This window comes from Mastigoproctus giganteus, chromosome 13 (assembly GCF_048544385.1).
Source record: "Mastigoproctus giganteus isolate SK-2022 chromosome 13, ASM4854438v1, whole genome shotgun sequence".
NCBI lineage: Eukaryota > Metazoa > Arthropoda > Arachnida > Uropygi > Thelyphonidae > Mastigoproctus > Mastigoproctus giganteus.
The window spans coordinates 15,750,582-15,773,295 of NC_143587.1; the positions used below are offsets into that span (position 1 = coordinate 15,750,582).

The 22,714-nt window shown below is 39.2% G+C and overlaps 1 protein-coding gene across 1 annotated transcript in view; it reads right to left on the minus strand.

The window, feature by feature from the left end:
• Window positions 1-3,000: 3,000 nt before the first annotated feature.
• Window positions 3,001-22,714, minus strand: part of LOC150075802 (pfs47 receptor-like) — a 50,870-nt gene continuing 31,156 nt past the window's right edge. Inside the window, exons 6-7 of the mRNA XM_090387890.1 lie at window positions 3,406-3,626; window positions 3,001-3,273 (exon numbers count right to left, since the gene is read on the minus strand). Coding sequence (XP_090244016.1) covers window positions 3,001-3,273; window positions 3,406-3,626 — 494 coding nt within the window. The remainder of the gene's footprint in view (window positions 3,274-3,405; window positions 3,627-22,714) is intronic.

A 22,714-nucleotide genomic window follows, 5' to 3' on the forward strand; every position in this document is an offset into this window, starting at 1 on the left:
GGATGTGAGAATTATGATATGGGCAGATATGAAATTTTCTGAGCAACGTAAACAGGCAGCTAGGAAGCCAATTGTGTCACACCGATGATTTATTGAATGCTATCCTGTAGAGATAGGGAGGTCATAATCCCACTGTATAAGGCAATTGTAAGACTGCATTTGGAATACTATGTTCAAGTATGGAGACCTCATCTGAAAAAAGATACTGAACTTCTTGAAAGGGTCCAAAGACAGGCAACTCGAATGGTGAGACTGGCAGGATGACTTTATGAGGAAATACTCTGATTACATGGGATACAGAACTTGGTGACCAGGCACCTGAGAGGTGACCTGATTGAGGTTTATAAGGTTCTGAGAGGAGTTAATAAAATGAATGAAGGTGAAATTTTCACTGTTGTAAAGAATTCCGGAACTAGGGGCCATAAATTCAAATTAAAGAGGTTGAGATTTAGATTAGACTGTAGAACGTTTTCTTTTAGCCAGCAAATAGTTGATTGGTGGAATAAAATAATTGAGGATGACAGTTTGAATAAATTCAAAGGTTAACTGAATAGGTATAGATGAGGGAAGCATATAATTTGTATTTTCTTATCTTCATCGGGGTTTTTTTTTTTTTTTCATTGCAGCAAAAGCCTGTGGCTTCCTTGCACTTTCCAAATACTATTACTGTATTATTACTATCCCTAGGTCAGCTATTGGTGATGTGATATGGAAATAGTAGTATTGAAACAAGAAACAAGACCACTGCAAAAACTCGTCCAATCTGAATGCAGCGGATGATTCTTTAAGAAGAGCGTAAAGCCTTACACCAAGTCAGATGGTATCTGGCTTAGTGTCAGACCTACCGTTCTTGGCTCAGTAGATTAATTGAAAGCTGTACTTTACAATGTCAGGTCGCAGTACAGGATCTACCAATTTGCAGTCATGCTTGGGTGTGACAAATGCTCACAGAAAGCTACCTGCCATAGGTTATTATCCTGACAATATAGTCTGGTGAAGATAGCATAATGATCTGTGGCTGTTTTTCATGGTTTGGCTTGGGAATATTTGGATGTTTAGGACAAAATCATAAATGCTGAGATCTATCTAGGTGTCCAGGACAATAATGTTTATCCAGGTTATGGCAGCACATTGGAGAAGGACCTGTATGAGCAGGACAATGCTTCACTTCATACTGTTCGCATTGTGGAGGACTGGTTTGAGCACATGAGCTCCAAAAAGTTGGACTGGTGATGGGCATTTCAAGGCTGGTTGGAACCTCAGAGAACAAGCAATTACATTGAGGTAAAAGAATAAAATCAGTTACATGTACACTAATGCTAAGAGAATTTTATATAAATTTGATGAATTCAAAGTACTAGTTAAGTCATCACATGCAGGCATTGTGAGGATATCAGAGATGTGGTCTGAGTCATGTGTAAGGGATGGAGAATTTGAATATGGAGAGTAAACTGTATACAGAAAGGGGAGACAAAAGAGGAAGAGAGAGGGGGTTATGCTCTTAGTTAAGAAGCATATTAAATCATAATCCAAATTACTGTAATGAGAATAACAAAAAACTATACAGACAATTAGAGTGGGCCAGTAAATCAGAATGTCTCATAATGGAGGATTTTAACTTTCCAGATTGACTGGAACTTGCAGGTTGGTCACCCACACATTAGCAAGGCTTCTCTGAAGTTATTGGATAACTATTTTTTACAGCAGCATATTAGAGAGGCAATACGAGGGCATAATACTCTTGATCAGGTGATTATAACCAGTGGTTCTTCATACATTAAGAATTGGCAACCTACTGTACAGCAGTAATTACAGTGTACTGATGTGGGATTTATTTAAAGGCATAATTACCGTCAAGCATAAAGTGAAGAGCTTTTGCGATCGCAATTATGACCACAGTGGTCTCAGACAGTTTTTAAATTCTATGCAGTGGGACCATCTGATGATGATATCAACAGCAAATTCTAAATGGAAGCATTCAGGGAAGTAATCGTACAAGCCACTACTCTTTTCATACCAACTAAGAAGTACTGTTCATGACTACACATAATTGGATTTCAGATTTCTGAGACTTGTATGGGAGGCATATACTCGTAAATACTTATAAATTATCTAATAACAGTATCCGATCAAATTATTCACACAAGATCACCCCCCTTAACAAATCCATGCATTCGTGGCTAAGAGGTCTCCCAACCTTTGTATTATCTGCTGACTAGACATTAAGCTTGATACATCTTAATCAATATCATTAATAAATATAATAACCATTCTCTGCCTTCTCCTACTTACCCATCCTTTTATCCAGAGAAGTATCACGCCATTACTGCCACAGTGCGGCAATTTGTACGGCATTCTTTTATGTACTCTGGTATGAAAAGCTTTCCTGAAGTCCAAGTATAGGATGTCAAAATTAATTTTTCCATCCAGTTCCTTTGTTACTCCATCATAGTATCCAACTTATAAGCTTGCTTTTCTTGCATCATTTGCCACTAGTAACACTAAATATTAACGAAACTGACTCACTATGCATGTTGCGTAACAAGCCCATAAAAATTCCTTAACGTCTACCAAGACGTTAGATAACATTTATAGAAAATGGGATTACTAAACTATGTAGCAAATTAATACTGCATTAGGTTTATACTTGGAAATATTCGATTCTGTACCTACGTACAAAATCATCCCAATATTCAAAATAAAATAAAATCATACAAATAAAAAAAAGAGCATAATTCTCACCTTGCCAAGTATAACCCTAATTACAGTTGTAATTTTCTGTATTTGTTGCATGGTTTAGTGTTCCCTTTTCTGTACTTAAGGACAAACAAAGTTGCATCCTAGTGACACAACCATGTTTGTCCATATAGTAAAATTACATTAGATTATATTTGTTTAGATAAATTTAGTCCTGAAACTTTTGTGATTCGACCTTGTATATTTTTTTTTGCATCCAGTTCCTTAGTCACTGCATACTGTGATGCAGTGACTAAGGAACTGTTATGCTTGGATCAAGGAATTCTCTTGTTGCATATTGAACTTGTACGTCAATAGTTGGTATTCATGAACGAGATATTCCCTTGTAGCATAAGGAACTCGTAGGATGCAATCATTTGGTTGCACCATTCCCACCAGCCATTCCGTACCGATCACAGCACGTCCAATGTACAGAGGTTCATCTGCTGTTCCACCTCCTTGAACAGCTTCAGGAGGAATCTGACCACCTGTGAACGTTTTCCAAGCCACACAACTAATGTCATCAATGCACAAGACCTACAAGAAGAAATTTAAAAAAATATATTTTTCTTTAAATTACTGAATTTGCAGTATTTCTATAATTTTTATAAAGTTTGTACATAAAAGCAAATTTGCAATCCAAAGATACAAAATATCAAATATCAGTACCTCATATTTTCTCCGGTATCTGAATTCTTGACCACGATTGCAAATATAGCAACTCCTTTCCAATGGTACTATCCTTCCTGGTATAAGACGCCCACCATGAAGACGTCTTCCGACATAAACTACATTCCGATCAACGCCACCAGCTAATACAGCATTCCTAGGGATCTTGATTGGATTTGTATCTGACTCAACCTCCTTCCAAATAACACCATGTTTAGTAACTGTAACAAACAAACATAGGAATTTGTTTAACAATGTTCTGAATTTCACTGCAACAGTGTAATGCTATTTTGTAATCAAGTTTATTTTATTTTTAATGTAAAAATACCATACCCTCAAAACTGAATTAATTTCATTTCATATACAAATAAAAGCAGATACAAGAAAATTAAAAAGTGACTTCATATAAAACCACTAGATTGGTTCAATAAATATAACAAATTTTAGTATAGCCCAAAAATGGCATTCAATTTTTCAATCCAGTCACCTTCTACCTATAAATATTTATTACTGTCACTAACAAGTTTTTTGATTCTATAAGAAAATGTGTATCCCCTAAGTGTAAGTAGTCAATATACTGTATATGAAAATCAGAAGGCTCATGGTGAAAGGTAGATAAGAAATGTTTTGAATTTCAACCCCTGGATTCATTGTTTAGGCTACTTTACCTACTTTAGCTTGACTGCCTATAGGATAACTGTTATTAGAAAAACATAAGTGTTTCTTTTAAACAAATTTGTGTCTAATGTTAATTTGTCACAAATGTCATCCAACCTGATGCATCAGTCCTTCTGAATAAATTTGGCACTATCTTATACATAAACCATTCAGTGTTGCTTCCACAACCATTTCTCAAAAGTTCACAATACTTTTAGCATTAGCATTAGTAGAGGCACATGATGCAAGAAAGCAAGCTTATTCAGCATTAGCCAAAAAAAAAAAAAAAAAAAAAAACTTTCCCATTTCACTGATCCATTCGTTCCAAATGTTTGTCTAGTTCTGCCTTGAATTTATTTAAGCTATCAACTTCCACAAAAACAGTGGAAGTTTGTTCCAGCAATCAACTGCCCATTGGCTAAAGGCAAACTTCTGCACATCTATTCTACAACTGTCTTTCCTCAGTTTGAATCTATGCGCCTCAGGTTTGTAATCTGAGCAAGACGAAGAATCCCATCAGCATTGAGCCTACTCAATCCATTCAAGGCTTTATACACCTCAATCAGATCACCTCGCAGGTACCTAGTCTCCAGAAGCTGCAATTTGCAGAACTTAAGCCTTTCTTCATAAGGGCACCCATTTGTTCCCTTCACCAGTTTTGTTGCCCTTCTCTATACTCATTCTAGCAACTCTACATCCTTCCTAAAATGAGGATTCCAGACCTGTACACAGTACTTAAGATGTGGCCTGGCCATTGTATTATACAAGGGGGTAATTAAATCCTTATCCCTGCTCGGAAAATTCCTGTATATCATTGACTTTTTTTTTTTTTTTTAGGAGCATTAGCAACTAAGGCCATATTGCTCCGGGATATGCGGTGGTCATTCCCTGACCTTTCCGCATCCTCCGTATTTGGTGGTGACGGGCTCGAACCCCGGTCTAATCAAGAAGCGTGTGCTACGCACTACTGCTCCTTCCCACCTGGCTACGGAGGCACCGGTATATCATTGACAAGACCCCCATGACCTACTCTGGCAGCCTGTCTGCACTGCTCAGAAAACTTCATATCTGACTGCACAATTACCCACAAGTCTCTTTCATTCTCCACTACCCTGAATGTAACACCACCCAGTTGGTACATTTCTCTGGGGTTACTGCTACCCATATGCAGTACTTTGCATTTGTCATTGATAAACTTCAGTTGCCACTTCTCAACCCATCTACCCACCTTTTCCAGATCCTATTGCAGCAGCATACTGTCATTACTGTTATTAACAACCCTGCCAACCTTTGTATCATCTGCAAACTTGGACATTAAGCCTGATATATCTTCATCAATATCATTGATAAATATACAAAACAACAACAGGCCCAACACCAAACCCTGAGGGACACCACTAATAACATTAGTCCACGTAGTGCAATATCCATTGATTACCACTCTCTGTCTTCTCCCACTAAACTATCCTTTTATCCATTGTAGCTTGCCTTTAATGCCATACTGCTCGAATTTGTACAGTAGTCTTCCATCTGCAATAGTATCAAAAGCTTTCCTGAAATCCAAGTATATGATATTAAAATTATTTTTTGCATCCAGTTCCTTTGTGACCACATCATGGTATCCAATCAAATTGGTCAGACAAGACTTCCCCTTGACAAACCCATCCTGTGTCTGAATTATTACTGCTGTCTTGTCTAGATGGTCCTGCAATGCTTCTTTAACCAGTAACTCCATTATTTTCCCTGGAACAGGAGTCAAACTAACAGGTCTGTAATTACTCATGTGATCCTTTGATTCAACTTTGTGAATTGGAGATACATTTGCACATCTCCAGCCATAGACATTTCCCCCAAGCCCAAGAATGCTCTCATAATTATGGCTAAGGGTTTGCTTGCTTCCTTTGCCACCTCCTTTAATATAACTGGATAGATCCCAAGCACCTTTATAACAAAATCAACTAAAATTGTACTAGTTTTTGGTTAATAAAGCTGTATGCCTTTTTTTGTAATTTTCGTTTTGATGAGCTCTTTCAGATGAGACTTTAAAAATAGAATATCAGTTTGCTGTTCAAAAAAAGTGCAGCTAACATCCTGTACAGTGATTGTCAGTATGCACAATAAGTACAGGGTGGTTTTATATTAATCACACTATTTCTTTTCTTTGCAATTTTGCAAGCTTGAAATATTTCATACCAGCAATACCATTACTCTGTAGAAAAAGGTTTGGAGATTTGGTTGGGAACAGAATACTCTCCAGAGTTGTCCAGGAGTTCATAGAAGAAATTTTTGATAACTGGGTGATTTCCGACTGCTACCCTAAGGTGTATGGCAAAGGACTGGCATTGCTTTCAATGTCACCTGATTTAAAGCAAAACCTTAGGGCTTAATTGTATGTCAATAGGGGTTATCATAGAGAGAGAGTGAATGCTTCAGAAGATTCCACAAACTATTTCTGCTTTGAAAAAAAAAAAAAAAAAAAAATTCTGTGTCGGAGGAAGCAGAACATATTCTTTTCAACTTAACACTGATTTCAACGTATCATTAATAAAAGTGGAGGACATATTGACATGTTGTAGCATGAATTTTCCAACACTGATAAATATAATTAAATTAAGTATCAATTTAATTTCTGTTGGAAACATATTTTATGAATTCAGATGATTAAAATGGTACAGTGAATAAAAAATCAGCATGTATATAATGGATAATTATGTCAGTGAAAAGCGAAATGTTGCTTTAATTAATTTATTTATTTGTTCTAGAAAAAAAATACTTTATAACAAGTGCAATGCTCAGAACATGACATGTGGCATTTTCCGTGTGTAGTAAATGCCATCTCCCTTTTAAAATATTCAGTATAACTATAATACTTTGTTCTGCTCGGCTCATAACTAAGGCTATAAGGCATCAGTGTATTACACCTTTAAACTGGGTGTACTTTTCAATTGGGCTGCCTTTTAGCTGAATGAAAAAGAAAAAAAACGAACTTCAGTCCCCCTCTTCTGGACTAAATACATGATCAAAGAAATTCTGCTATTGCTGGAACCATGCCTGAATTCTTTTTGATAATTAATACTCATAATACTTTTCATAATAGTACACCTCCGATGATGGCGACCACTGTGCTCATTCCGAAGGATGCTGGGTAGAAATGAGAACATTGGAACATTATAGAGCAGCTGCAGAGCAAATTGGATTAATAGGGAAGTGAAAAGTTATTAAAACACTCAGAAATTTACAGAGCTTAAATCAGTAATTTAAAACTATAGGCTTTTACGATGAGGAACCTTTGACAGAAAATTGGAAGGGATTAATGCAATGGAGGCATAGTTGTATAGAGCACACACATTTAGAGATGGGAAAATACTGTCCGGGAAGAATATAGCGGGGTGCTGCTGCCCAAAATTTTCCTGATAGCTCCTTGCACTGAAAATACTGATGTCTCCATACAGTTCAACAGCTAAGTGATTGATACTTTATACCTTTGCAATCAGGTCTGTGCAGCTGGCTTCACTGTTATTCTCTGAGTTAGAATTGCTGACTTTACTGACTTCTGTATTTGAAAAGACACGTATGGAAAGCCTATCCACATGCAAATAAAAAACAATCTTTGCTTCCTATGTTAGCAGCATTCTATTTAGCATGTAATGCAGATGTTCCACTGGTTATTACCTGTGACATGTAAGAGATACTATCTAAAAAGTCACGAGAAAGTATTTAAAATCACAGATTAGTTTAACTTACCTATTCCTGCATCATTTTGTCCTCCTCAGGACTAAAACATACCAATCAATAAGCGATTCCATCAATATTAGAACCAGAGTTGGACATTATTTGAATAAAAATTAGAATAAAAAATTATTCCATATTTAATTATTTATTATTCAAACTTAGAATAAATTTCCACACAAATTTCCTACCCAATTTTATTAAGAGAGGCAGCAAATGAGGTAAACCAATGCTTAGCCATAATAATGAAAGCATCCTTGGATTCAGTGGAGGTCCCTATGGACCTCCACTGAATTCACAAAGTGGGATCAAATGGTGACGTGAGTAATTAGAGATCTGTTAGGTTAACATCAGTTCCTGGGAAAATAATGGAGTCGCAGTTAAAGAAGTAATGCAGGACCATATAGACAGGAATGCAGTTATACTGCAGTCACAGCATGGATTTGCTAAGGGGTGGCCTTGTCTGACTGATCTGACTGCATACTGTGATGCAGTGACTAAGGAACTGGATGCAAAAAAAAATATTTTGATATCATATGCATTGGATTTCAAGAAGGCTTTTAGTACTGTTACACATAAAAGACTCTCTGTTCAAACTGGAGCAATGTGGCATTCGGGGCAAGTTATAGCAATGGATAAATGGACGGTTCAGTGGGAGAAGGCTGAGAGTGGTTATCAATGGGTACTGCTCTTCACAGAGTGTTATTAGTGGAGTCCCCAAGAGTTCAGTGCTCAGGCTGTTGTTGTTTACAATATTTATTAATGATATTGATGAAGATATATCAGGCTTGATATCTACATTTGCAGATGAAGATAAAAGTTGGCAGGGTGGGTAATGATGGTCATCAGGGTGAGCTACTGCAACAAGATCTAGGAAATTAGGTTGATGGGCTGAGAAATGACAATTGTAGTTTAACATTGACAAATTCCAGGTACTGCATATAGGTAGCAGTAATCTCAGACTAACTTACCAACTGTGTGGTACTGAAGTCATGGTAATGCAAAATGAAAAAGACCGGGGTAATTGTACACTCAGAATGGAAGTTCTCAAAGCAGTGCAGACAGGCTGCCAAAGGCTCCTGGGGTTTCGTCAAAGATATACAGAAACTTTGCTAGCTGGAATAAGGAGGTGAATATCACTTTGTACAAAGCTATGGTTAGACTGCATCTTGAGTACTGTGTACAGGTCTGGAAGCCTCACTTTAGGAAGGATGTAGAACTGCTGGAATGGGTGCAGAGGAGGGCAACAAAATTAGCATTAGCATTTAGCATTAGCATTAGCATTAGTAGAGGCATTTGATGCAAGAAAGCAAGCTTATGCAGCATCAGCCAAAAAAAAAAAAAAAAAAAAAAAAAAAAAGTAACATAAATAAATAAAAATAACCACTTCCACTTCACCCCTCTGTTCGTTCGAAATACCTGTCCAGCTGAGCCTTAAACTTATTTAGGCTATCAACTTCCACGACAAGGGATGGAAGTCTGTTCCACCCACCAACCACCCGCTGGCTAAAGGCAAATTTCCGCACATCTATCCTACATCTGTCTTTCCTCAATTTGAATTTATGCCCTCTCAGGTGATTTTTCTGAGCTAGAGGAAGAATCCCATCAGCATTGAGCATGCTCAAACCATTCAAGGCTTTGTACACCTCTATCAGATCACCCCGCTGGTGCCTAGTTTCCAGACACTGTAATTTGCAAAACTTAAGCCTTTCTTCGTAAGAGAACCCCTTTGTCCCATTCACCAATCTAGTTGCCCTTCTCTGTACTCGTTCCAGCAGCTCTACATCCTTCCTGAAATGAGGCCTCCAGGCCTGTATACAGTACTCTAGGTGTGGCCTGACCATTGCCTTATACAAGGGAATAATCACCTCCTTATCCCTGCTAGAAAAATTTCTATATATCATTGACAATACACCATGAGCTACTCTTGCAGCTCGTCTGCACTGCTCAGAGAACTTCATATCTGCCTGCACCACCACCCCCAGGTCCCTTTCATTCTCTACCACTGTCAGTGTAGTACCACAGAGTTGATACGTTGCTCTGGGGTTGCTGTTTCCCATATGTAGTACTTTACATTTGTCAATGTTAAACTTCATTTGCCACCTCGAAGCCCATCTGCTCAACCTTTCCAAATCCTGTTGCAGCAGCATAGTGTCAGTAGTGTCCTTGACAACCCTGCCAACCTTTGTATCGTCTGCAAACTTGGACATTAAGCCTGATATACCATCATCAATATCATTTATAAATACAGAAAACAATAAAGGCCCCAATACTGAACCCTGAGGGACTCCACTAATAACATTAGTCCACGATGAGCAGTGTCCATTGATTGCCACTCTCTGTCTTCTCCCCCTCAACCACCCCTTTATCCATAGCAGCAACTTGCCTCCAATGCCACACTGCTCCAATTTGTGCAGCAGTCTTCCATGTGCAACAGTATCAAAAGCCTTTCTAAGATCCAAGTATATAATATCAAAGTTATTCCCTGCATCCAGTTCTTTTGTGACTGCATCATAGTATCCAATCAAATTGGTCAGGCAAGACTTCCCCTTAACAAAACCATGCTGTGTCCTAGCTATAACTGAAGTCTTGTCTAGATGATCCTGCAGTGCTTCTTTCACCAGTGCCTCCATTAATTTTCCGGGAACAGAAGTTAAACTCACAGGTCTATAATTACTTGTGTCAGCCTTTGATCCCCCTTTGTGAATTGGGGTCACATTTGCACATCTCCAGTCAATGGGTACCTCCCCTGAGTCCAAGGAAGCTCTCATAGTCCAAGGAAGCTCTCATATTGGTGAAGGGAACAAAAGGATTCTCTTGCCAAGAAAGGCTTGTTTTGCAAAGTGCAGTGCTGGAAACTAGACATCTGTGGGGAGATCTGACTGAGGTAATCAAGAGCTTGAATTGATTGAGTAAGTTAAATGTTGATGGTATTCTTCCTCTTGCTGAGACTACACATGAGGGGGCATAAAATAAAATTGAGAAAGGATTGTTACAGATAGATGTATGGAAGTCTGCCTTTGGCACCAGCTGGTTGGTTGTTGGAACAAAGTTCTATCAGTTATGGTGTATAAATTCAAGGATAAACTAGACAAATTTTAGAGGTATGGTTGGATAGAAGTACGTAGGTTTTTTTTTTTTTTTTTTGGCTGATGCTTTATAAGCTTGTTTACTTGAATCATTTGCCACTACTAATACTAACTTTGTTTAAATCTTTGCATTTGATTTTTTTCCTTCCCTTTCTGTAAAACCCTCTGAAATTTTTACATGACATTACTTAGTCTGACCAAATAGGAACAAGAGTCAGTAATGTTTCTTTCTCAAATTGCATTTTATCGAAAGTTTAATGCAAAGTGTTAGTGATCCAACTATCAAGTAATCGCCCATCATACTTTAAATATTATCATTTATAATAATAAACATTATTAGTAATTTTATAAAGATGACACTGTCGATTGTAGAATAGAGTTAGGATAATCGCAGACCCAATCAGGAGTGTCGAGAAGAGCAGAATTTGTACAATTTGTTTCTCCTTTGTTGTAAGTCCTTCACGTTACAGTTACTATTCTGAAATTGCCTTTAGAGACAAAACTACAGGTTCTTACATCTTTAGCTCTACCAATTAAGTTGGAGTCTGCAATACCAATACTGTTATCCCATGTGAATGTGAGAAACATTAATCAAACTATGGGTGTACAATAGCAGTTAATTGCAATGACAATTAATTGCAACAGTTTGAGTTGTACCAATTACTTGCCCTTGTAGGAAGTACAGTAATTAACATCAGTGTTCTCTTCTCTCATGCTGTGCCAAAAAAGCTGGTTCTGCAACCAGGAGACATTCAGACTCATACACAGAAGATGTCATGACAGCAGGGCCTGTTATGGATTTTAATCACAGCATGGCTGAGTTACTAGACTTTGCAATAGTTTCATATCCCCCTCACTGAAACAGATTTTTCTATCATCGAAACAAGAAACTGACAATAAAAGCGATATACCATCTATAACATCGTTTCATTGCCCAGTAAAATTCTGAAATCAAAAACTACGTTCAAATAAATTAGATAGAGAAAAAGATGGCCTCCTCGTTTAGAGAAACTAAAAGTTTTTTGATATACCAAATAAAGTCAATACTTTGTGGCTGGTGCACATCTACTAAGGCACTCTTGAGAAGAGCCATTCAACAAAAATGGCAACACCTTTTGAGTGATTTAATGAAACCAAATCTCATATCGAAATGATCTTAGCAGGACTGCGCAATCATATTAAGCCGACTTCCCATGGCGCTTGCCTCACCAAGCCTGGTGCAGGACTCGTTGAGTTACAAGCCATTGGAAGGGGGAAGCTTGGTGTGGCTCACTCACAACCTGGCCAGGCTTGTGCTTCTGCCACCTGTTGGTAAATGTGAAGCAAGTCACAGGAGACGAGAACTCAGCTAGATTCCTCTTTTCCATGCTCGCTGATGTGTTCTAACAGGCATGTCTGTCCTTCATATTTGTTTTTAACCATGAATGGAAACAGCTGACTTACGGCTAGGCATGGATTAGTCCAACAAATTGGTGTTGGAACATGAGACATCAATATCACAAAAACAGAAATGAAGTGTTTGAAGGACACCATCCAACATTATCTTTTATGTTTGGGTTCTTTTTCCTCAAATATTCACCAATTAATATCGTGGAAGCTCAGGCAGAAATGTGCTCACATTACATTTTCAAATGAAGGACCAGTAGGTACTGGTTCAGCTAGGCTTGGCAAGCCAAGACAAATGATGTGGAGCATGAGATTAGCAAGCCATGGGAACAGTCAAGCCACAAGCCGAGCCAGACTCACTGAATTGTGCAACAGGGAAAGCCAGCCTCAGGGCACCTGGGTGTGTGGTTGATTGGAGCCTTCTTATTTTTTTTTTTTTAAACTATGTTATAACCATTTATTAAGATACGTTTAGGGAAATCTATTTTGTGTGTCACATCCAGTTCACTCCTCCACTCTTTTGCATAGTCTGGGAGCTAAGAAAGAACTGACTTGACCATTGTCACTTCCTGCTTGTTATAATATACATTTAATGCATGTACACCGATGAGCCAAAATATTATGACTGGTGAGTCGTTATACAAATCAAAGCAACTGCAGGTGAACTATGGCACATGCGCGGGTCAGGACACGGTATAAAAAACACCTGATAATGAGCTCTGTTAATCAGTGTTACTCTTATTCTTCAGATGGGAATGGCAGTGGACTTAAGCGAGTTTGACAAAGGCCAAATTGTAATGGCCAGACGACTGGGTCAGAGCATATCCGAAACAGCACAGTTGGTGGGATGCTTGTGGTCAGCCCTGGTTAGTTACCTACTGAAAGTGGTCCAAGGAGGGAAAACCCATGAACCGCCGGCGAGGTGTTGGATGACCACAGCTCGTCGATGCTCAAGGTGAGCGAAGGCTCTCCCAGATGGTACGTGGCAACAGAAGGGTGAGTGTGATGCAACTTGCCGGTAACTGGAATGCTGGTGACGGGAGTAATGTGTCACAACACACAGTATATCAAACCCTGCTGAAAACGGGGCTGGATAGCCGCAGGCTGCTCCGAGTGCTCATGCTAACCACGGTTCACCGGTGACAGCGCCTACAATGGGCACGTGAGCATCAAAACTGGACCTTGAGTGATTGGAAGAAGGTTGTCTGATCCGATAAATCACGTTTCCTGTTGCACCATGTGGATGGCCAGGTACGTGGGCGTTGTTTACCTCGGGAAGTGATGGCACCTGGATGCATCGTGAGGCAAACACAAGCCGGTGGCTGCAGTGTCATGCTTTGGGCGATGTTCTGTTGGGATACCTTGGGTCTGGTCATCCATGTGCTGGGCACTCTGATGTCTACCACCCGCCTAAACATCATTGTATGTTCTTGTACAGAAGAACTGAGAGGCACCGCCAATTATTAATGATACATTCAATGCAATGGCGTATGGTGTCAAAAAAGGGTTTATGCCATGTTGCAACTAATTACGTATGGTAATGGCAGATTATAGAACCAGGAAAAAAATCTGGTAAAAAATTCTTGATGGAATACAGAATAATGGGTATTTTCTAAGGTGCAATGTGTTTTCAATCAGTTTTTTCTTTTTCTTATTTGGTGGATGATATTAAAGTTAAATTTCTAAGATATTGCCCTCATGGGAAGCACAGTTTGTAGAATTGCCATTCTACCCACACAGAGTGGAAAAGACCCGAGCTCGAGTCACATTGATAATGTGAGGAATTTTTATGGGTATTTTTCACAATGTGGCTGAGTTTGTCTATCTCAGGTGAGGGTAGCATGGATTTCCGCCCAGAAACTCGAGTTTTTCCTTCAACAAAACAGAAAACTGACCACAGAACACATGTAATTTACAGAGTAAAATGGAGTATACAGAGTAAATTAACGCAATATAGTCTTAGTGGCTGATGCTCCTAAACCCTAATACAACAACCTAAGATATTAAGAATGTTTGCACACGAGGTTTACTTAAACCACATAGCGAAAAAACCTTAATGTTTTGTTAAATATTTTGTAGCAGATCAAAGAATGCATCTTTGACAGAGGCAGACTGGCCATAAGACTAACTGGGGAAACCCTAGTGGGCCAGATCCCAGTGCCAGTGTGGTTTTCTTTATTAGAATCTGATCTTCTATTTGTTTCCCAGAGGAAGAATTTTTTGACCCAGTTAGAAAAAAGATCTAAACCCCCCCTAAACACTTCCTAATTCATTTCACAAATATACATGGTCTCAATTCTAATCTCAACGATGTCCATTTCCACTTGCAGTCTGCCAAACCCCGTGTACTTTTTCTGACAGAATCTCAGTTATCGGTTGATTCAACTACTGCTCATCTCAGTTGCCCAAATTATTCACTGTATGATTCCTTTCGCCTCAAAGGCGGTACTTGTGCATATCTCCGTTTCGATATTCCCTGTCAGAGACTTGTTAATTTGGAATCTTCTCTTTTCGATCTTCTCTGGCTCAAAATCTCTCTACCTCACTGTGTCAAATTCATCTGTTGTCTCCACCGTTTTCCCAACTTCACTAATCACTTGGAGCTCTTTGACTTCCTCTCTTTACAACTTGACTTTCTCCAGTCCAACTTTCCTAACAGTGAGGTAATTTTCCTTGGTGATTTTAATGTTCACAACTCCAGCTGGCTTCCGTTTACTAGCCACACTGACCCAGCTGGTCGAGATGCTGAGGCTTTTGCAATTACTAATGACCTTGTACAGATTGTTCATTTACCTACTGGACAATCCCAACCATACAGCCAACATGCTTGATCTTTTTCTCACAAACAACCCTTCTAAGTACACGATCGAATTGAAGTGAGAGGTCCTTTAGGCACCACAGATCACAACTTGGTGATTGTCTCTTATCCAATGGAGCCTTTATCTCATAGCTATTCCCAACCACGTATTGTTTGGCATTACAAGAATGCAAAATGGGATGACCTACGAGATTTCTTTTCTTCTTTTCCTTGGTCGGATTAATGTTTCAAAATTTCTGATGTCAACGTTTGTTCAAATCGTGTCACTGAAATTATTCATGCAGGAATGGAATCCTTTATCCCATACTCCACTTTAAAATCTCATCCTTTATCTAAACCTTGGTTTTCCAATAAATGTGCTAAGGCTGTTCAAGAGAAGAACATTGCATATCATAATTGGCTTGTTTCTAATTGTAACAATTGTAAAGCAGTTATTAATCAGTCCAAACTAGATTTTGAACAGGCTAAGAGTAGAAAACTTGCTTCTTGCCCTAATGGTAGCCGAGCATTCTGGTCTCTTGCCAAAACTATTGGCCGCAACTTTTGCCCATCTCTGCTCCCACCTCTGTCCAATCCAGATGGTTCTGTTGTTACTTCAGCAAAGGATAAAGCTGACCTGCTAGCATCCCATTTTTCTTCCAACTCATGTATTAATGATCTTGGTAAAACACCTCCCACCAATCCCAACACACTCCATTCAATGCCTTCTGTTGTCTTCTGTCAAAAGGATGTCAGAAGGATTTTGACGAATCTTGATGCTAAGAAAGCTCCAGGCTGCGATGGTATTTCTCCACTTGTTCTTAAAACCTGTGCTCCTGAACTTACTCTTGTTCTTTGCCGCCTTTTTTCACTTTCTTATTCCAAAGGTGTTCTTCCTTCTGCTTGGAAATTTGCTCATATCCAGCCAGTTCCCAAAAAGGGTGACAAATCTCTCCCATCCAATTATTGTACCATTGCAATTACTTCTACTCTTTCTAAAGTAATGGAGAAATCAATTAACCGCAAGTTTTAAACTACCTAGAAACCTTCTGTCTGATCAACGATCGCCAGTATGGATTCCGTCAGTGTCGATCCACTGGTGATATTCTGGCTTATGTTACCCATTTATGGACTAATTCAATGGAAAAGTTCAGTGAAACACAAGCTTATCGTGTTTGGCATAAAGGTCTTCTAAACAAGCTTCCATCTTATGGTTTGCCAACTGTTTTTTGTAATTGGTTATCCAGTTTTCTTTCTGATCGCTCACTACCATCATGGTAGATGGCTCTGTCTTCTAACTTCTCCGCTGACGCTGGTGTCCCCCAAGGTTCAGCTCTTTCCCCCACTCTTTTCCTCCTGTATATTAATGACCTTCTTCCATTGACTGGAAATCCTATCCACAGTTTTGCCAATGATAGCACATTGCATTCCACTTTACATTTTGAGAAACCTTGCCCTGCTCAATCAGCTTCAACTTCTCAAAAATCTGCTACGAATTCCTTAAATGCTGATCTCCAGGTAATTCTCCAGTGGGGTAAAGACAACTTTGTTGATTTTAATCGTTCTAAAACTCAGTCTTGTTTCATATCTCGCAAAAAGGATTCTTCTGCTCCTATGCTTATCTTTGGTAACACTCCGATTTCTAGGCAAAATTATATATCTCTTTTGGGGATTACCTTGACTTCTAATCTCTCTTGGCACAAGCACATTACAAATATTGCTTCCTCTGCATCTAAAAAACTTGGTTTTCTTTTTCGCTCTCGGCGTTATTTTTCTTCCAAACAGCTGTTCACTCTGTAGAAATCGCAAATTCGCCCTACCATGGAATATTGTTCCCACATCTGGGGTGGTGCCTCCAAAACCTCTCTCTCAGGCTTCTTGATTCTGTTCAGAAGAGGGCAGTTAGGTTAATTAATGATTCATCTCTAACAGAGTCTCTCCACTCGCTGTCTCATAGACGTACTGTTTCTGCTGCATGCCTCTTCTACAGATATTTCCATGGGCACTGTTCTTCTGAATTGGCTTCTATAATTCCCGCTCTCTCTTTCAAAACAGTCCGAACACATGCCACCACCAGCTGACATCCATTTACTGTCCAACTTCAAACTCACAGAACCAACTTTTCATCTTCCTGATTTAGTCATTCAACTGCCGTTTTCTGGAACAACTTTCCTGAAAATTCGTCTACAGAAGTTCAAGTCCAATGTCAACAAATATCTTCTTTCATTTTCTCAACCTCCAACCCAAGTACTATAGGTTCTAATACTTCTCGTGTTTGGGGTTTACATAAAAAAAAAAAAAGTCTGCCTCTGAGCTTTGACAGCACTTTTACATTCACCAACAGCTGTTGGCTCTAGTCAGCGCACCGAAGTAGATCTACAACGACTGTAGATCAGTGGAAGTCGGTGCTGTGACACCATGAGTTAAGGTAAATGTTCTTCCAGACTTACAATGCAAAATTTGTCAGCAGTTAATCCCTGAGATATATACGAGGCACTAGCCAAAAGCCATGAGAATGCATTTTAATACAGATTTGTTTAATTTGCCAAACTGTACATCATATTTCTCCCAAAGTACCCTCCTTGGGACTTAATCCTCTCCACTAATAAAAGTGATTGTACTATCGTTAAAGCCCTCGTGGGTAGCACACACACCTTCCCACCCCCCACCGCACGGAACAGACCTGAGTTCGAATCCCATCGATGACAGAAGGAATTTTTATGGGCTTTTTTGACAATGTGGCTGAGTTAGTCGGTTTCAGGCAAGGATAGCATGGTTTTTCTCCTGGAAACTCTGGTTTTTTTCATCCAGAAAAACAGTAAATCGACCTCAGAACACACGCAATTTACACAGTATATACGGAACAATATGGCCTTAGTCGCCGATGCTCCTAAAACCCTAAGACCACAACAACAACAACATCTAACAAAGTAGAGAAGTGCCTTTAATTAAGCTGATTTTGCCTTAAATTTAACATACTCTTTAACAACCGAATCTGAGTTTATCTTTGCAGCGATTCTACTGTATTCGATCACGTGATTATTCTGCTCACAGAATGCCTGTTTTATTATTTTTTTAAATATTAATTATGGAGGAAACGTCATATCCTCGGTAGTCAATTCGGTATTTCGTGATTATTCTTGGAAGTCGATCGTCCCAGGCCAACTTATGGGAAACATCATATCATATAAGAGATGGGAGTAATTTCACCAATCGCTAAAATTCTGGTGAGCAACCATTAACTAATAGAATCGGTCATCAGTTCAAATGCGATGGAACAGGACATCTCAAAGTTTAGGTTAAATATCTGGTGTGGCTACCATGGGCTTTACTCAAAAATGCAACCTTGTGAACATTACAGAAATCCTTGGGAAACTCGCAAAAGGCTAATGCCAAAGAGTAGAAAGGCACTGTAGGTTGGAATACTGTTGCTCACGAAGTCGAAAAATCACTTCAAACCAGCCACTACGTCTGATGTAAAGGACAAAAGCAATGGTGGTAAGGCTGAGTAAATATTTGTACTACACAATTCGAAATGAATAGAAGTCTTCTGTTTGTGCTAACGTTGCCATGAATGCCTACTGTCACATCCTAAATGTCCTCGCCGGTAGCACAGTGATTACAATCCTCGTCCCGCGCACACCAGTCGATAAGAATTTTTATGAGTTTTTCAAAACGTGGCTGAGTTCTTGGGTTTCGAGCGAGGGTTGAATGCTTTTTTTTTTTCCCTGGAAACTCGGGTTTTCCCTCCTGCTGTTGTAATGATTGTAATATGGTTTTAGGAGTAATGTGGTTTTAGGCCATATTGCTTCGTACATATTGTCAGTAAATTGTGTGTTCTGAGGTCTTTTTTCTGTTTGCTGAAAGAAAAACGCCAGTTTCCGGGAGAAAAAAAACCATGCTACCCTCGCCTGTGACTGATTAAGATAAACTCAGCGACGTTGTGAAAAAGGCCTATAAAAGTTCCTCACGTAATCGACGGACTTGAACTCAGATCTTTTCCGCCCTGTGTGGGGAGGACGGCAATCCTACATGCAACCCACGAGGGCTTTCCTCCTGCAGGTTTGCAGGAAAATCGATTACAAAACACAAGTATTTACAGATTCAATATGCTGACACCTCATGGCCTTAGTTACTTCGGCGATTAAGCAACTTAAAATAATACCAAAGATCCAAGTACCTCATTCTATTACTGTAAATAGCTGCTGCTTTGAGAGATAAGTGATGTAAAATTATCTTCATCTAAGTTTCATGTTTTTGTTTATTTTGAGGGATGAAGAAGCTGGGTTTCTGGGACTGAACGTGATATTTTCATTAGCCCTGTAAACAGGCAACCCAATCATAGTATACTGTATATCCGCAATTTACAGATATTCCAGCGCCTCGTGACCTTAGCTGCCTATGCAAAAATTGTAAATAATCGAATCCCACCTTTGCTAGACCATTAGCATTAGCAGAGGCATATGATACAAGAAAACAAGTTTATGCAGCAGCAAAAAAAAAAAAAAAAAAAAAAAACCCTTCTCACTTCACCCATCCACTTGCTTCAAAAGTTTGTACAACACTTCCTTGAATTTATTTAAGCTATCAACTTCCACAAGACAGATGGAAGTTTGTTCCATCTTCTTATCAACTTCCATCTGTCGTCGTTGTGAAAGTTGATAGGTTAAATAAATTTAACGAGGAACTGGACAAACATTTAGAGGGAATGGTTGTGTGAATTTTTTTTTTTTTTTTTTTTTTTGGCTGATGCTGCATAAGCTCATACACTTGCTTTCTTGCATCACATGCCACTACTACTACTATTCTACAACTATCTTTCCTCAATTTGAATTTATATCCCCTCAAGTGCCTAATCTGAGCAAGAGGAAGAATCCCACCAGCATTGAGCCTGCTCAAACCATTCAAGGCCTTATGCACCTCAAACCGATTACATTTGCAGAACTTATGCCTTTCTCGGTAAGGAAACCCCTTTGTTCACCTCGCTAATCTTCTTGCCCTTCTCTGTACTCGTTTTAGCAACTCTACATCCTTCCTAAAATGAGGCCACCAGACCTGTATGCAGTACTCAAGGTGTGGGCTGACTGTTGCCTTATATAAAGGGATAATCGCCTCATTATCCCTTTTCTCAGAAAACTGAGGGTAATTGTGACAGCACAATTACCCTCAGATCTTTTTCATCCTCTACCACTCTTGAGTGTAGTACCAGACAGTTGGTACGTTTGTCTGGGGTTACTGCTACCCAGGTGCAGTACATTTTTCTAGCATTTCCCTAATCTAAATCGCATATGTTCCATAGAGAGACAACTCGAGTTTTCATTTAAATATGCAAATTTCTGTTAGCGTAATTTAGTTTAAGAACAATTGATCCCAAATTGACTGTTGCAGGCGTTTTCGTGTTGCGAATCATTACGTCTGGAGTCATTTTCATCCCTGGATGCATTACCAGGCTGTGTGGCAAAAGCGAATATTGGTGGCAGCCAGTGTAATTTTAGATCGTACCATCACTACTCATCATCTTTGGAAAGGATAAAATTCAACCAATGCCATGATGGGTTTATTGTTAACCAAAGGAACACTAAGATCCCTGCAATCGGTTTTATTGTAGAGCCAGGAGACCTTTCTACAGAAGAAATGCAAAAAACGCTATCTCAAGAAGATACGTAAAAGTAAGAAAAGGTAAGAGGATGACATAATCTGTAACTATTCGCATATGCCATCCAAGAACCTGGCCAAAAACAGATTGTGCATGACCATCAAACTATAGAACTGGACTCTTTTACAGAAACATTAATTTAGAGGAGGATTTGTTGAATGTACAAAAGCGAATCCATCCATGAAAACTTGTTAGTAATACACGGACTTAATGTTGATTAAAGTTCCTCGACAAACATTAGAGACACATTCAATTTTAGGTTTACATAAACATTGTCTAAATTCAATGGATATAACTGCAGTTGTCGCGTTTTCCAATACTATCTGGGTTTTTATTTAGACAATATTTGGTGAGTGCCCTCGTGGGTAGCACAGTTGGTAGAATCCTGAGTTCGAGTCCCGTTAACGACGTGAGGAATTTTTATGGCTCTTTTTCACAACGTGGCTGAGTTAGTCGGTCTCAGGCAAGTTAGCATGGCTTTTTCTCCAGCAAACTCCGGGTTTTCATCCAGCAAACAGAAAGTCGACCACAGAACACACGCAATTTACTGGCAGTACATATGAAGCAATATAGCTTTAGTTTGGTAAATAAGTTAAAATTTAATTTAGATGTCCGACGAGAGGCTGAACTCCCTCTTTCTATTTTGTAGTATTTTTATATTATTATTTAAGTAACGCTCGTTCTTTGGTGTTGTGGGCAGTGCATTAACTCCTTCAGAGGTGGTTTTGCTTTGGCCTGTTCTTTACTTTCTTTATTATTTTTTTGTATTTATAATTTTATTTTATTTTGTAATAGGGATGCTTACGTTAACAGGAGTAAAATGGCACCTTGCCTTACCTATTACCCTATTAGCAGAATTAATTTGTTGTGTTTATTTCGTGGTTTAAGTGTTCTCTATATACACTGAGTGATCACTGAATTAGGCCCACCTACCTAATACAGTGTTGGGTCACAGTTCGCACAGATAACAGCCGCTATTCGCCTAGGCATTGAATCCATTAGATATTTGAAGACCTGCTTGCAAGGCTTTCCACAGTGTCGGAATTGATGACAGTTGCATATGGCTCTCTTCCCGTTACAAAACATCCAACAGGTGTTCAATTGGATTTAGGTCAGGAGAATTTGGAGGCCAATCAAGATGGCTGGTATCTTCACTGTGTGCCTCGAACCACTTGTGCACAGTGCGGTGACACGACACATTATCGTCTTAAGCGATCCCTTTTCTGTCTGTGAAAAAATGCAACATAACAGGGTGCATATGGTCTCCTAGCTGTTGGTAGACCTCGCCAATGAAACGATGGTTCGTACGCACCAGGAATCATAGTTCTTGCCAGCAAAGATGTTTGGACTCATCCCACTAGCATACTTGTTTCCAGTCCTCCAGTGTCCAATCAGTGTTCTGGACACCACAGTGTTCGCCGTCGACGATGATCTGCGGTGAGGACAGGGTGTCTCTTGGGTCGTCTGCTGTGGAACCCATACCTCCTCTCCTCGCCGCCATTTTGAAAGTGGTACCCGTTTCTGAATCTCTACCAAAACATCAATTGTGTTTATCCTTCCACCTCACAGGTTAATCATGTCATTCACAGTTAGGATTTCAGAATGCCTTTCTCCTTTCCCCAGGACTAAATCTTGATTAGATATAATAATACTAAACAGTACTTACAATTATTTGCTTCCTTCTCCAGGTTGGGCAGCTCCTTGATTTTAGAACGACTTTCCATTATGGTCTTCAAATCGGATTCCTTTGTTCTGTACCAAAAAACTCACCGACCAACTCACTCTAATACGGCCTACTCACTAAAAAACCATCACCTCTCTCTAAAACGACCAACAACTACTCTAATACGGCCTACTCACTCTAAACGACCAACTCACTTAAAACCACCACCTCTCTCTAAAATGACCAACAACTACTGTTTTCCCGCCGAACAAAACCTTATATATCCTTTTTGTCCTAAATTCTCCCCCCATCCCTTATTTTAATATAATCCC